Genomic DNA, 17,021 nt, shown 5'->3' with positions numbered 1-17,021 from the left:
TTCTTCCTGTTACAGTTTGACTTTTCCACACACTGACTAAACATGCTGAGTGATACGTCCAAGAGAGGGATCAGTCACAAAGGCCTGGACCTCACACTAGACCTCCGTTTTCATCATCAGCCCTGATGACCAGATAAAGGGTGAGATACTCTCTTGAAAGGGAATGAACTTTGGCAACAGGGGCCTATGCATTGAGATGTGTGGTGCGGTATGGAACTCACCTTGCTCTAGAATGGCATGGGCCCCTTGTGGGAGAGACGGGGTCGTGGGCGTCTCCTCTTCCAGCTGGCCGGTCTGTGGCTCTGGCCACCCCTGCCGGGGTTCTGCTGGACCAGCCTTCTCACGGCGCCCGCCTCTTCTAGTGCTGTGCCATGCTCAGTGGAGGCCATAATGGGACCTGTAGAATGACAATAAACTCTTGTGAGCACCCCAAAATGGCCACCACTACACACATGTACTTTATCAATTAGTTTTTCTACTTCTGTAGGACCAGAGGTGATGCATGTTAAGCACCCTAAAATGGCCTCCCTGTGCACATGTACTGTATGTGTGCCTATCAATGAGTTTCCCTACTTCTATCCTCAGCTTGATTGATCCTCATTTTGATTGTGAATTCCGTGATCTCACTCTCAGTCATGTGTACATAAGACACAAATATGGATAAGAGCTATGGCGGATGAGCCAATCGAAGATATGCAAAGATAGCATGTGTGTGGGCCTCTCTTAGCCCACCCATGCATTGAAGTTCATCAAGTCAATGTGGTGGAACCAAAACACAGCAGATGTAGCTCGACCTCGGTGAGAAAGTCAAACCGTAGTGTCTCATGTCCCTTGTGACTCACTTCAAGATTATAGATGTCTCACACACCAGGTTTGGTGAAGGTACATACCACAGCACCCTGTGTTTGACCCAAGATTAGGGACAGGCTAAATAGTAGTATGTGTCCCACAGAGTGTGTGTGTGTGTGTGTGTGTGTGTGTGTGTGTGTGTGTGTGTGTGTGTGTGTGTGTGTGTGTGTGTGTGTGTGTGTGTGTGTGTGTGTGTGTCAGAGAGTGAACACAGATGTTTCTAGTCATTTCTCAATAAGTGTGGCTTGATCTTTTAAGCCTCTTCTCCAAATGGTTTGATCCACTTCAGTGTCTCCGTAACCTCTTCGACCTTTTTGCAAACTCAAAGACGTTCTTGAGAGAGTACAGACTTCCAAGTTTTTTTGTTTGTTGAGTATCTTGATACCATTATATGATATTTAATATGGGTGATCTTTCACACAACCCCCATTCATTGCTTTAGTCACATAAAATGTCAGTACTTAGTTTAGTTGGAATTTTTGTCTGAGCCTGTCAAAAAGATTGAATGTCTCACAATGGAAAATTATAGTAAGGCTTTGTTAAAAAATTTTTTTTTCAATTATAGTAACTAAAAGATGGATGAAATCAACTCTTGTATGGAATTAATTTACAATTTGCTAACCTAATTAACTGAACAAGTTGACAACCTCGTAAAACATGATGTCATCCATCAATCACAACCCTTCCTAGCTAGCATATGATGTTCTTAGAGCATGGTGAAAGCGTGGTTGTCCTATGTGTTATATTGCACACAACCTTCCCACAATTGGAAATGGTGTAGGATAGTTGCTTGACTTTGGAACATTCTCAGCACATTTAAGGAACTTGACAAGTAAATATGATTTTCTTAGTATTTCATGACTTTAACAGAACTTTTCCTAAAAGTTCAAACATGGTTACATTTAATCACAACTGTGGTAATGTTCTAGGAACGTTCTCCAACTGGTTGGACATTGGGAATTTTCTCAAATAGTTCAGAGAATGTTCAGAAACAACATTCTTCTGTGGGAATTGTCAGTACTTGAGGATAACATTGCCTACACGGGTTTCCTCATGGTTCTATTTAAAGGCATGTTCACAAATTGTTCAGAGAACGTTAAGAAACCTTTCCATAAAAAAAACACAAGAAAACTTTTGTAACGTTCTAAGAATGTTATTTTAAAACCTACATTCCGTTCTCAGAATGTGAAAAAAACGTTCTATAAAAACCACAAGAAAACTTTAGTAACATTCAGAGAACGTTCTAACACTGCTATTTGAAAACATATACGTTCCGTTCTTAGCATTAACAAAACTGTCTGTCCTCTATCTTGTTAAGTGTGTTCAACTGTGTTGGCCACACCCACTGATTGGCCACAACTGATCTTAACTCAACACTGAAGTTGGAGACATACTGTATCTCCCTCACTAACTTTAAGCGTCAGCTGTCAGAGCGGCTTACCGATTGCTACAGCTGTACACAGCCCATCCAACTACCTACCTCATCCCCATATTTGTTTTAGTTTTTCTTCTCTTTTGCACACCAGTGTTTCTACTTGCACATCCTCATCTGCACATATATCACTCCAGTGTTAATTGCTAAATTGTAATTACTTCCCCACTATTGGCCTATTTATTGCCTTACCTCCTTACTTCATTTGCATACACTGTATATAGATCTTTCTATTGTGTTATTGACTGTACGCTTGTTTATTCCATGTGTAACTCTGTGTTGTTGTTTGTGTTGCACTGCTTTGCTTTATCTTGGCCAGGTCGCAGTTGTAAATGAGAACTTGCTCTCAACTGGCCCATCTGGTTAAATAAAGGTTAAATAAAAAATAAATAAAAAATAATAACAACTTGTAGGAATAGGTCTATATGGAGAAAAGACTGAATCCAAACATTACATGTGCATTTTACATTTCCTGTGTGAAAATACTCTGGATACATTCAGTAACATACAAATATTCTTAAAAATGTGGGGTAGGTGCAACATGAGACACAACAAAATGACAAAGGTTTGAGTTAGAGGCCAAACTGGTGTCTCCAAGTGTAATTTCAATGCACTTTTATGACTCAAAGAAGAGTCTTCGACTATAAAGTGTGTTTTTGAGCTCTCCTAGCTGTGCCGTTGAGGAACTAGAGCAATCACTGCATCCCCACCATCACACACTTACTGTTGTTGTTTACGCAATCCAAAAACGGTCCATTATGAATTGCAATCTGGGTCAGGTGGGGCTCATTTGACAGCTTGTTCTATTGCCAACATGACTAGCTAAGTTATAAAATATGATCTTACAGTGTTAGGCTTTCACAAGGCAATTCAGAGAAGCAGATGGTCATTTCGGTGGGCAAAGAATGGAGTCATGAGTGCATTCAGATGCGTGGTCCACAGCAGATTTTCTCCACAATAGAACAAACATAGGCTCATTCTGTTTAGAATAACCCAGGGTATAATGCCATGTCATCTTGTAACTGTACATCAAACCTAGTGATCATAAACGTTGACACGGTATATCACATTGACTTTGAGATATGGAAGTTTGAAGTGCTCATTTTGGCTTGTGTTTGGCTTGCTTTCAAAATACATTCAGTCCTCTTAATTTACAGCATTAGTTGCCAAATTAGTGGGAGGGATGGGGGCGTGTTCAGAATGGCTGTCAGTCAAAACCCACACAGAGCTGTGAAGCGGAGAACCTGAGCTCTGACGCCATGTATAGCATGTTACCGTACAGCCATTGCGTTTCAGTTTCAGGCACTTGTCAGTGTTCAAACCTGCCATTTTCAACCCGTATACAGGTACGAGTGTAAAGGGTTAATGAGTGCTTGTTTCCTTTGAAACGTGGTCTGTTTGAATATACAAAAAGGAACAGCTTCGGATGGCACAGTCGATAGAGAACAATGTCAATGATGCCGTGTCACAATAAAAAAAATGCACGTGTTTGCATGATTAACGCATAAGGAAATTCATTTCCATCTGCCCCATCTGTGCTTGGAGTTCAAAAAAGTCAACCCAAAATAACCTAACAGTTGTTATGAAAAGCCTTATTGAAACTTTCAGTGAAAGTTTTAAGGAACTTATTCAAACACCTCCAAATAACCTATCATTTACGTTCTCAGAGCGGTAATAAAACCTCCCAGGGAAAAACCTTCAAGGAGTAAAACCTTTTTAGGACCTCCTCTGCAACCTAATGAACGTAACCCCAGAACAGTTCAAAATGTTCACTTCTGTTTTCAGAACTTTTTCAAATCTTTCTGTTTGACCCGGTCAAGAAACATCTTGAAATCTAAGCTATACTTCGGCGAATCAGAATTCGTCACACATTTCCGTTCTCAACCTCACGTCCATCCGAAACCAAAGATGCGTGTGCGTTCCTAAAAGAGGCATCTTTTGCTGAGAGACACATAAATACCTTTCCTGAGAAAATAAACAACAATTCCCATTAGGCTTTTCCTGTCAAAAACCAAAGTGACATCACTCACATGGTGTCATGACATTCCAGGCTCCTCCCATAGGAGAGACTGGCACCATTTTTAGAATTCTCCTGGGAAGAACCTTCCTTAGGTGTTATGTCTTCTCCTAGACTGGACAATCATCCACATCCTCCCATACAGGTGGGAAAAGGAGCAGAGATTCTTAAGGGCCGCAATAGAGAAGTTGTCAAAGCCATGATTACGTTTAGCCTCTAGTGATTCTCCCCATTGACTAGGTTTATGGAAAGTGTCTGGAGACCATTACTGTCTCCCCATGTCTGCTTCCTGTATCCAGCACATCAAAACACACCTGGAGAAACGGAGGCTGACGAATGAACTAGCAAGGGCTGTCAGTGGGGTGGTGGATGGTGGAGCCTCATCTTCTGTTAAGGAGCTTTCAGGCTAAGGTTGAATTAACATCTCTGCGCTGCACACATGCAGACCCCTTCTCCAGCTGACAAGGTAAACACATTTGAATGGGGAACAGCTTTTGCCTGAATTAAATTCATTATCCACCTGCCATTACAGTGAAAGCAGACGTATCAGCACACATATCATGTACAGTGGTTGAACCCCCAACATATTTTGACACTTGATATTCATTGATCATGTTCTAAACAATTTAGAATCAGGAAATAGAGACAGCGCCACGATTTGAAGGGTTTTACACAATGGTGAACAACCGTTATTGTACCAGAAGGCAAATGTCATTTTTAAAAATGTTTTCGATGTATATCCCCATGAAATGCCAGACATCTCAAGTTTCATTTCCTGGGCTAATCGTCTTCTGGGCACATATAACGTATTTGCAGGAAACGGTGGGCTAATTCATTTGCACCGGGGAAAAGGCTCTGTTGCATATTTCACAGCATCTAAAGCAGCATCCCCCCCACTACGGCTGATGTATGAAGGCTGTGCTGTTGGAACTGGCACTTTGACATATGCACACACACACACACACACACACACACACACACACACACACACACACAGTAATTACACCCGGGCCGGCTGTGCTGAACACAACTCATCACCCGCTTCCCTCTCCTCTCTGGGTCGCTCAGTCTGTCATAACCCGGATCTGTAATGAGACAATTTAGATGTTTCCTGCCACGGCGAGCTGTCAGCCACTGCTCAACTCTGGGCTCTGACGGGAGCACATCTCCTGACAGATCTCAGCCCTACCGCCCGTCTGGCCACAGGAAAGAAAGGTGTAATGAAAGCTGCTAAAAATAAGCCAGGGCCCAGTGATAAGACTGGCAGTTATGGATTGACTCTTCCCACCAGGAGAGAAGGTATCAAGCTGGGCCAGACATGATATAGCAACTTCCAGTTCCAGGCATGTATCTTTAGCCATATCTGGATAGATGGGATGAGAAGGCAGCCATCCAAATGACATAATACCTTGTAAATGAGGCCCAACTCAAAGCAATTATTTGTTAATGCACATTTCATCTCCATAAACAAAAACCACTATACTATCGTATTGCTGTGAAAATGGATCCAGCACATGTAGCATCCCATTTGATATTTTCCCACTGTGGGATTCCCATAAACATGATCAGCGGGTAAGGAAGCAATATGGCAGAGGTTAGATATTTCTCGCGATACCACCCCTCCTTATCTCAACATCTGACCCCAGAGCCCAGGCCCTCATCACAACCAAACTCAGGCATTTCTTCCCCTACTGGTGATTCCCTAAGTAAACTCGAATTGATAGGGAATTTCTGGAATGCCGGAAATATTGCAGCTACTGCTGCTGCCTCTCCAGACCTATCTGAGAGCGAAGTGGTGAGAGAGAGAGGGAGAAAGAGAGCGAGAGGAAGACTGAGAGAAGCAGAGCTGTGTCACAAGCTGGCCTGCGTCCAGGCTTTAATGATACATCACCAGTCGGCTGCTATCTAATTCCCCTTCCTTTGTTTCACCACACTCCTCAGGTGCCATCCATTACGTTGCCTTTTTCACTTTCTCGATCTCATTTCAGAACCGGCCGATACACAGCGTTTCTGACAGCCCTTCCCTGTCAATGCCCTTGCATCCCTGTCAACCGGGCCGAGTTGTACGTCTCCCAGCGCTTGTCGTTCTGTCAGAGAGAGAGGGGAGTAGTAGGGAGAAATGGATGCCTGCTGTCTGGTGCCAAGTCTAACGATCGATAGCCGCATGGGCAAATTGGATATCACATTGCTGAGACGTGGCACGCCGATGGAGGAAGCGCACAGGGGATGGAGAATGAGGAGCACTGTTTCTTTTGTAGAGAAAAGCTGATTGTGTAGGATGCCAAGCGGCCCACATAACATATCTCTGGACTTGTACATTTACCAATGGCTTTAGACTTAACTCTGTCGCCAGGAAATATGAGATTTGTTCTCTTTCCAGGTCCATGAGTAAACCAGCAACAGGTGAGAAGGCAGAACTGGTTATTTATGGATGGGATACAGAATCAACAAGGCTCCTCAAGCATGTCGCACTGAAATTGAATCCTTGCAGTGTTTCATTTTCTGTGCGTAAAAGCGAATGAATACATCGTTTCAACTAATCTCATCTGTTTCTTAACTGGACTAGCCTTTGCTCATTGCTCAGCTAAACTGATTATGAATCAGTGCACCGTCTCATCGATTATCTTTCACGGGTCACAGAGCAATTGGAAAACAATCCCTCTTGCTCTGTTTTCTCTCTTTCTTCATCTGTCCCTCCATCCCGCCTTCCTCCTGCTCCTCCACACCCTACATCTTGCTCTCTCCGTTCCATCCTTCCATGGAAGCAGAGGATGAGGCAGCCTGAGAGGCCCTTGATGTGTAAACAAGCAGCTGCCATAGAGTGGAAACGAGAGCATCGGACTGGAACCGGGCTCTGCTCTGCAGTAACCATGGCGAGAGATGAGGGTGGAGGACATGAGAGAACAGGCGAGAAGAGAGTGGAAGAAAGAGGAGAGGAGAACAGAAGAGATGAGAAGGGGAGGGACCAGAAGGTGGAGGAGAGAACAGGAAAGAACAGAAAAGCAGAGAACCAGCAGCCTCGCTTGGTAAAACACTGGCTCCAGTGCCTAGCCCAGTGCCCCGCCGTTTGATGCCACATCTACCATGGGGCGTCGTCTGGCTCATGTTTGATGCTGGCAACGGCTAAAGTGCCTCATGTCACAGGTGACGGGGACGTGATAATGAGCTCCATTGATTCAGACAGAGATGCATTTTCTGTTCAAAACCCACTGAGCCAGAGGACCATGGATCAGTGCAGCCTACAGTACAGCATGTCCCTTTTCCGTGGAAGTAATAACCCCTGCAGAAAAGACACTGCTTCATGGTAGTCCACTTAGCCGAGGGAAGAGCCATCTTCGGTGAATGGTACGATGGCACTTTATTATGCGTATGTCATACCATTAACACCATCTGCAGCATTTTAGACATACAGAACACTGAGACAGTTTGCTTTGCACCTAATTCCGTGCATTTGCCTGGGGGATCCTTATGGGGAACACTGCTAGGGATGTGTTTACGTGAGAGTAAGAATAGATACCCTAGTGAGTGTAGCTATGGTTATTAGTGTGACGTACGGTAAGAGGAGCGAGCCCACACTGTCTCCATCACATGCTTCCTTCATTCACTAAAATAAGGCACGGACAGTGATACCCTGTGTGTTTAGAACTCCCACAGACCCAGACACACACAGACACACCCCACACCCTCCAGGGGTATATGAGGGGGATCAAGAATGTTTAGGCACAAATGAGACACGTTAATCAGGCAATTGCATGCAGTACAAGCCAACCCATTTTCCTAGCTTCGCTCTTTTGGCCCTAGCATGAGCAGAGCTTCTGCTGATGCTGCTGAAGTATGGTGGTGGATTTGCTTTCGCCTTTACATCTACCACTACCTCAGATGTGGAAACGCAGTGGAAGGAGCAGACACCCCTGCCCTGTTCAGCATTCAGAACCCCCATTTGGAAATGTTCTGCCCGTTGAAGCCGGAGTCTGTCAGTGTGCTGCTAATCGCATGCCTACCAGTAACTCTGGGCCTTGGCAGAAACTGGTGCCATTCCCTAGCGGACTTTCAGACCCACGTTACCATGGCAGCCACTGTGAAAGGCACTCGGGGAGCAAAAAGAATGACATTGTCAGTTGAAATGGATCAGGTTTCCCAGTTTGCAAATTTCAGCGCATAATTAACCTGACTGGGCAGCTTATTTTGTTCAACCCTTTCCCCTGGGCGAGAGGGGCTTGGGCCCTGTATGTGTGTGTGTCAGCCTTTTGCTTTCATGGCGAGCAGAGGGTTCCAAGCAGTGTGTTCCACTGTTCCCTGTTTGATATGTAGCATTGTGGTGCTCGTCTGTGATAATAATGGGTTTGTGGGGGTGAAATGAAGGCTGGCTTTGTCCCTAACCACTCCCCAGAGGAAACGAAAGTGCATTAAACGTAGCGCCCGCTGCACGTTCCCAGCTCTAACTTAACCCCCGTTATAAACTCTGCTAACTGTCACTCACTGAAGTTGAGGGCTCAGATTTTTTTTTAAACAAATTTCGCAGACCGCTCTGTTTCAGCAGATGTCCCTTTGTGCCCCACCTTACCCCCTAGGTCGGCTGTGAGGTTGCAGCCCTCTGAGTGAACTGCACATGCTCCCAAATTAGTGAGAGTGCTTCGTGATGAGGTGCGAGACGGGGCAGCCTGCTCTGGTAGCTATGGTCAGAGCTCTGCGTGTTCAAAGGGCCTCGGGCGGCACCAGCGATGCTGAAGGCACCAACTACTGAAGCAATGGAGTCCACCACTGGATCTCCTGGCTGCTTTCATTCATCCACCATCCAACTCTGTGGATTGGTGTGAATCTATGGCGAGGAGTTTACGGCATTTTAGGGCCTTTTAAATACAAGGCAAAATCGGAGAGCCGATCACGCATAGCATTTGAAGAGAGATTTCTCCCTGAACTCGGTAGCAGCCTGCTGTCTGAGAGAGGATTTAACACCCCGAGTAGGAACTGGAGGTAGCAGTAGGCGAATGGCGATTTAGACCTGGATATTCCAGTAAGCAGTAGCGGGCCGAGGCCCAGCACATCGGTCGGTATGTAGACTAATCAGCGAGGAGGTGAGGTGGGTGTAGCTTTAATCTCCAGAAACAGCAAGGCAAGGGCAGAGAGATCCTCCAACCGCCCGTTTCCATGGGCACGCTAATCAAATGTGAAGCACCAGCTCTCGCCCCTCCCCTCTCTTGTGTCATCACTGCCCCCCTGCTGTGAACTGACGTGCCCTCTCCCATGTTATAGAGGAGGTGTGTGTGTGTGTGTGTATGTGAGACTGCAGTTCACTGCAGTTCTGCTACTTTAGGGATCAGTGCCTCTCCCATAGGGTAGGATTTAAAGGAACATAGCATCAACATTGCATGAGGCTGTTTCTCAGCTAATGAGGGCATTTTGACGTCAGACATGGTTAGGTAAAACAGCAAACGCACACATAGGTGAACAGCCTAGTCAGCTACTCTTACCCGACTGGCAGACATCCTAGTAGTAGCAGGATTTATGCCACCTGCATTTATAGCAATATTACTGTGAACGTTCGAGTCAAGGGGTAAGGCTTTTCTAAAAGGGTTTTATATACAAACTGTGGTATAGCAGTCCCTGTCCCTTGGGTCAATTAAAACTTGAATATATAAGCTTCTTACAGCATTTCGTTGACAAATACACTGCACATGCTAACCTGTGCGTGTTTGTCCTGAAGCATTTTTTCTTTTTTCTTTATTTATCCAGTTAAGAACACATTCTTATTTTCAATGACAGCCTAGGAACAGTGGGTTAACTAACTACCTGTTCAGGGGCGGAACTACAGATTTATACCTTGTCAGCTCAGGGGTTTGAACTTGCAACCTTCCAGTTACTAGTCCAACGCTCTAACCACTAGGCTACCCTGCCGCCCCGTTGAGATGTTGAGATGTTCCGCCGCTACTTGACTAAACGTTCTGCCTGATCGAGACATACGGTTATGTATCCCACTTCTTGTTTTCCTCTTTCACAAACATCTGTTCATGGTCAGGGGCCAGCAAAGAAAGGAGGGAACCGTTCTCTCTCCTCATCAGTAAATGAGATCGAGAAAGAGGCACTTTGGGAGGTCCAGCCCTACTCCAAATATGGCCATTAGGAAACATATTGAGAGATTCCACCTATCAGTCACAGGCTGGTTGACTCACGATGGAGCTCTCTCTCTCTCTCTCTCTCTCTCTCTCTCTTCTGCATGCGTGAAATAGTCAAATACCATTAGATAAACAAACTACGCACAATGGCAACTTCCTCCCGCCGTGAATAATGTATTGTTTCATAAATGAATGATTCCCCGCGTAGCCCACTTGGGTATAGGAAGGAAAAGTGATCTGATGGTTTCTAGTTCCATGCGTTTCATTTAAATCGGGAGGGGTGGGGAGAGAAAGGAGGTACACCTCCACCACCTTGACTTAGTATGCGTGTCTTTGAGAGAATAAAGAGGCATAGCCGAAATAAGGATATCCTGTGGCCTAGGGCCTGGGAGGTAAGACTAAGAACACTGGTAAGTGTTCCCAAGCTCTGCGAAGCCCGCTTTGCACGGCCCATCGTCCCCAATGCATGATCCACGACTTCGGAGTTTGCATGAATCTCCCCAGTCCTCCTTATCAATAACAGTCCCTAACAAGTGCCAGCTGTGTCTTGCCTTGGACCAGGTAAACGGACTGTGTCCATATTGAGTGTGCTGTACGTGGTTTTAGCATTAATAGGGAAACAAAGTTGCCTTTCGTTATATTTTCATTCCACTCTCTTTCTGTTTCACCTCATTCTAAAGTGATGTCTAGCTGCTCCTGTGTTTTCCAAGCATTGAATTATGGATATCTGTCATGAAAGAACGAGATGAAACAAAACAGTGTTTGGCCACAAGAAATGATGGGAAATGATACCTGTGACCACCACTGTTCAAGTGTAATATTTTCCCATTCCATGTTTTGTGTAAATTGACCGCGTAGGTAATTAAGGCTCCATTCATTCATTCCAACGTCTCCAGAATATTTATTCAGTGGTTTTTGGTGTGCTGTTAATAAAAATGTCCACTCCGATCGTATCCCAATTGACACCCACTTTAAATGTAACACTTAATGTTTGAACAGGGAGTCATAAATCACGTTAATATTGAGCCCCTGGTGGAACTAGCGCAGCTTTTGAAAAATATCTGGCTTTGATTAAGCTATTGGGTGCGAGAATGGGAGTAACCTGGGCCTGGGGATAGGGATCTGGTGGTGCTTAGAAGAGGCCTGGCTAGCATGGTGGGTAACCCCAACCATCTGCCCCAGGGCAGCATTCTCATAGCTCTCATATGAGGGAGACAGACTAAGGCCCGACTCCGGAACAGCTAGGGCCACATAATGGATTCAGGGTCAGGCAGAGGCAGAGAGCCGTTTCGAGACTAATTGTTTTACTACCGTTGCATGCCACCTTTTATTGCTCTTGCTCGTCCACCTGCAACAATTTGGGAAGGCAAGTGAGACCACCAGCTGTGAAGTTTTTAGAGGCTTTTTAATATTTCAGTGTCGTGCATGGCGCTCCCCTCGCCACTGAAAGCTTAAACGACCCTTGTGCTCCAAGATGGCCGCTCTCTCTCTCTGTCTTCCCTTTCTTTTTTTCTTCTTTTTTTTTCGCTCCCTGTGTCTTTCTCCTTATGCATAGGCCTACACCTCTGACCGAAGTTCTAAGTGAGTTGATTTATTCATTCAAAGGATTTCTGAATTACAATACAGCGCCTCAGCAGTCGCATATGCTAACTTCTTGGAGCCTACCAATTGACTTATGATTCCCCCCCCCCCCCCCCCCCCCCCCCCCCCCCCCCACAAATCTCTTCCCTCTCCTCTAACGCAATTGTGGACGGTTTATATGAAGTCCACGGCGAGTGGGAGTTATACCAATGTACAGTATGAAGTGGCTTATCGCAAAAACATGAATAAAATCCCAAGACTTTATTATTGAAGTCAACAAGACCCGACTGTTTTTTCAATACAGTAGGGATTTACTAGGGATTTAGGACTTTATTTTGGTTTCTCCATGTTTGTCATTCATTTACATGGCAGGCAAGTGGCGAGGGCAACAAGTAGTTAGTAGTTAGTAGAGGTTGCTGATAAAATAATTTGCTCTTCCTGATTTGGGGGTGAAAGAATGAAACTAGGCCTACATGATGTGTCCATTCAGGATTGTCACCATGCACCATACTGTAGCCAGTGGTCAAAACATTCTCGCTGTCTATTGCGCATGTCTGGTTGCCTCTGTAAAGAGACAGAGCCGTGAGTGTCTGTGTCGTGTCTCTCAGACTAGTTGTCCTATCTTGAAACTGATGGCTTGGCTCTGATTCTCTGCCAGCGTTGCGTAGAGAGGAAATCCAGGTTATTCACAATGTGTTATTCTGCATGTGTATCTGTGTGTGTGTGTGGGAGAGAACAAGACAAACCCAGCTGCCACTCACTCGCCCAACTAAGATAGACCCTCTGAATGACTCCCCATAATCCCCTAATAACCTAACTACTGCGCCTACTCTGTGGCAAATGTTTTGCCCACCATTATTATGTTATTGCAGGACATCTGGAAAAGTTTGCCTGTTTTTGTTCTCTCTACGGCCCATATAATCACTGCAGCAACAGCGGACACACAAAAAACTCTTTACATTACCAGAGCCAGTGTGAAGGAGCTGGGATTATGATTTAAGGCTTCCTGGGTACTGTTAGCATAGGTCCCATTGATGTTGTTTCGCCAAATATCCTGGCTTTTCCTCGCCGCCTCCCTTTTCCCCTTTTTTATTTTTTATTGTTGAAAAGAAACATTGTGTGGATGTAGGTGCCTTAATGAGGGCCTGTATTTATTTTCTCCGGGCCTCTCTGTGGCTCTCTCTGACCTTAGAAAGCACCACAGGTACAGCTGAGTCGGGACTATGCTGGTGCCGAATCCGGAGAACCGACAATACATCAACGTTTAACACGGAATAAAAGCTCATGTGAAATTGCCTCCCTACTCGAATGCAGATGATGTCTCCTATATATAATTCCAGTAAGAAGAGCCCTCCTATCATGCCCACCTCACAAAACCAACAACCACCTCACCTGTTCAAATGTGCCTGGGTGTCAACCGGGAGTCAATCAGGCCTCTAACATCACACACCTCAGAAGCATTGTGCCTTTTGTGTGTGTGTGTGTGTGTGTGTGTGTGTGTGTGTGTGTGTGTGTGTGTGTGTGTGTGTGTGTGTGTAATGTGTGTGTGTGTGTGTGTGTGTGTGTGTGTGTGGTGTGTGTGGTGTGTGTGTGTCAGCATCTGTTGTTTTCCTCCTGTGCAACTCTCTGCATTTAGGGATTTGGGCGGAGGTGTTTCCGTGCCTGTGAAAGATGGGGTTTTGATATCTCGGCTGACAGGCCTGAGAGGCCAGACTGTTTCCACAATACGGATTGTTTACATACCAGCCCTTAAGAGTTAGAGGGGGAGGAAGACAAGTGATCGCCTTCAGAATGAATTATGAATACCACATCTGAGGCTTTGCCTGCTCTCTCTTGCTCTCAAGGTAGAGTGTGCCTTTTTGAAGATGGGTAATTGAGGTACGGTATGCTGTTCAGGGATGGTGATATAGAACCAGCAAGGCCACTGTAGTGCTACTGAATCTACTCGGTGACACTGAAGAACTGCTGGAGGGGAGTGTTAGATTGAGGTTCTGTCGCCTGTTGCACCATGAGCTCTGACTGCCAAACACACACACACAGACACACAAGCAGGCACATACACACACACACACACACACACACACACACACACACACACACACACACACACACACACACACACACACACACACCCTTTCTCTGCCTGACCATGCCATTGTTTCAGCCTACACACGCACACGCCTGAAAACAGATAACCCGGGAAAACTCCTGGTGAACTGGAAAAGCATTTGTCTCAAGATGAAAGGCTTCACACCCACTTCCTACACACAGAGCCTTCTGCCGACACCTTCCCGCGACAGCACAGCGCATGTAGCTGAGGCTGGTGCTGCACAGGCACAGACACAGACTCCAGCTCCAACTAGCAGCATCCATCTCTCCCCACACCCACTAACGCTGCTATACAGTAGCCTCCCTTTCTCCCTCTCAATGTAGACAATTCTACAGTACCAGCCAGGGAAACAGGCAAGGAGAAAGAGCAGATATAGGCAGCATGTCCTGAAAGACGTAGAATCATTTGAAAAAGCATTTTTGAGCTCGCACAGCTTCTTTTCCTCCGTCATCAGAGCACAGGGAAGGGGACATGTAGCGCGGTGGTGAGCTCTCGGGCGTGGAACATGGTCAGGCACACGCAGGGGCTGTGAAAGACGACACTGACCGTAATGCAGGATAATTGCTTCCCATTTACTCGTGTGGCCGAGACCAAAAATAGCACGTCACACCGTCATGAATGCAACGCTCGGAAGCATGGGAGACATGAGCTCTCACTGCTGCACCTTGCCGTTTTATACGCCAAGTGTGGCCAGTATACCTCGCAGATGCATGTACAGTCAGGCACATAATACAAGTAGATATACACAGATGCACAATTATGTACACGCACATGCCGACCAGCAGTGGTTCATAGATAGATGTCAATCCTCAGAGAGGTAGCTAGAAGCATTGACACAAGACCCACTGTTGTGTTTTCACACTCCACAGTTACCTGCACCACATCTGCAGGTTGGCCAATGGTCAGCCCCCCCCTCACACCTCCCACATCACTCAAGGCTCCTACTCCCATGACCCACCACTGATAAATACCTCCAGATACTATTCTCCACGTTCGTTGTGGCTTGTCGTAATTTGCACGCACAGAGATTCTCATTTCACACTCGAGTCCAACACAATGGCTCATAGAGCTGCGGCAGCACCTTACGGAAATGTACTGTGACAAAGGAGCACAAATTGAGCTCCTCAAGAGTCCATCCAACCATGCATCTAGGATTATGTGCCTCCCCCATAGACATTCTAAATACAATCCTCATCAGCAGCACACCAAATGAATCAGAGCATTGGATTACCATGAGAACAGGCATGAGCTACAATGTAGTTATAGCAATACACTGATACATTATAAATGCATTAGATCAGGTGAAATTACATTTGTACAACCAGTTATGCCTCTACCAGCTATGGTTGATTTATTTCCCCACACTACCTTTGCAGTACATGTGCCATGCCATGTCCACTGTCCGTTTCATAACAGTCACAACAGTCATTTGGCAATACAGCCTTGACAACACTCAGCCACAGCACTCAGCATAGACAGCAATGGCCATCAATAAAAGCTCCTAAATATTTCATATAAGCCACAATCTCTGCTGTCCCTCAAGCTGAATCAAGTGAAAGCATATGACCTTATAAACTTCCATACAAAATACAGCCCGGCAACAATAACATGGAAACCACTGCACTGCAGTACTGTACACAGTCAGGTGCTGAACTGATATTCCTTCCCTTTCAGTGGCACACAAGGCTAATCACACTGGGTAACTGATCAACTACAGCTGCCTTATCCGAGCCTCAGGGCCGATATAGAGGGAGAAAATAGAAAGCATAGGGAGGCTACAGGCAGAAGCCCGAGCGAGCCCTGTACTCACCAGCACTGGCAGAACACAGCAGAGACACCAAGAGCACAATCACCAGCGTCAGGATCTTCACATTCATTTCTGCACTCCCCTCTGGCTCTCCGGTAGTCGCTAGCTGATATACTGTAGTGGTGTGTGTGTGTGGATGGGAGGGAGGGAGAGAGGCAGAGAGAGCGACTGAGCGAGCAAGGGAGAGAGAGGGAGAGGGAGAGAGAGAGAGAGAGAGAGAGAGAGAGAGGGAGAGAGCAAGACTGTTTGCTTCTCTCTCTGTGTGTGTGTAAGAGTGAGTGTGCGCGTGCCTCTGCATGCACCCTGGTGTGTGCGTGTGTTTGTGTGCCTGGGAGTGTGTGTGTGTGTGTCTGGCTGCCTGCCTGCCTGGTGCGTGTGTATTTCTGTATGTGTGTGTGTCTAAATGCGTATTTGTATATCAGTGTGTGACAACGCCACTCCAAGACTGAAGGCACGTCTTTATCTGAGCTCTCCCACGGAGGTGTGCAGCTTTTTTTTTCTCCTTCTCAGGGAACACGGCAGCCTGTGCCAAGTTCAGTGGAGCTGTGAATGTGCTGGGAGTCAGCTTGCAGTTTGAAGCAGGTCTGTCTGGCTGTATGTGTGTGCAAGTCCTCTGTTTGCCTTGGATAACAGGAGCCCAGTCGGTCATGTGGCTTATGTATCATTGACTCTGTGGGTCCTGGAGAAGGGGGCCACCCCACCCACAATGGTGCCCCCCACACACACACACATCGACCCTCCCACTAAAGACATAGAGGGAAGGAAAGGCAGGCGGGGGTAGGGAAGGAGGAGTGGTGGGGGGTGTCAAGGTTTATCATAATAACCAACCACATGCTCTTGATGATAAAGTAGTCTTTGAATGTAGCTCCCTTCTACTATTCTCTGTCTAAAACTCCAGTCCTTAGAGACTAAGGGCATGGCATTGAAATGTTTTGCGTTATTTCAAGTCAGTGTCCGCAACATTGGGAGGAGTACCCTTAGGAAAAACTTAGCAGACTCATTGGCTTGATCCAATCTCCCGAGTTGTTTGTTTCACTGACTCTGAGTAATTTGTCTGGTTTCGTTTCCAATGCTTCATTCTTTGGTGAACAAAGCAGTCAGAAAGCTACCCT

At 45.9% G+C, this 17,021-nt stretch overlaps 1 protein-coding gene across 1 annotated transcript in view; it reads right to left on the bottom strand.

Moving 5' to 3' along the window:
* The window catches only part of apln (apelin), a 30,984-nt gene extending 14,437 nt beyond the window's left edge, over window positions 1-16,547 (bottom strand). Inside the window, exons 1-2 of the mRNA XM_021584187.2 lie at window positions 15,913-16,547; window positions 222-397 (exon numbers count right to left, since the gene is read on the bottom strand). Of these exons, the coding sequence (XP_021439862.2) occupies window positions 228-397; window positions 15,913-16,207 (465 nt within the window). The 5' untranslated portion in view covers window positions 16,208-16,547 and the 3' untranslated portion in view covers window positions 222-227. The remainder of the gene's footprint in view (window positions 1-221; window positions 398-15,912) is intronic.
* Between the last annotated feature and the right edge of the window lie 474 nt (window positions 16,548-17,021).

This window comes from Oncorhynchus mykiss, chromosome 31 (assembly GCF_013265735.2).
Source record: "Oncorhynchus mykiss isolate Arlee chromosome 31, USDA_OmykA_1.1, whole genome shotgun sequence".
Taxonomy (NCBI): domain Eukaryota; kingdom Metazoa; phylum Chordata; class Actinopteri; order Salmoniformes; family Salmonidae; genus Oncorhynchus; species Oncorhynchus mykiss.
The sequence above is the reverse complement of the archived record's forward strand: the minus strand, read 5'-3'. Positions and strand labels throughout refer to the sequence as shown.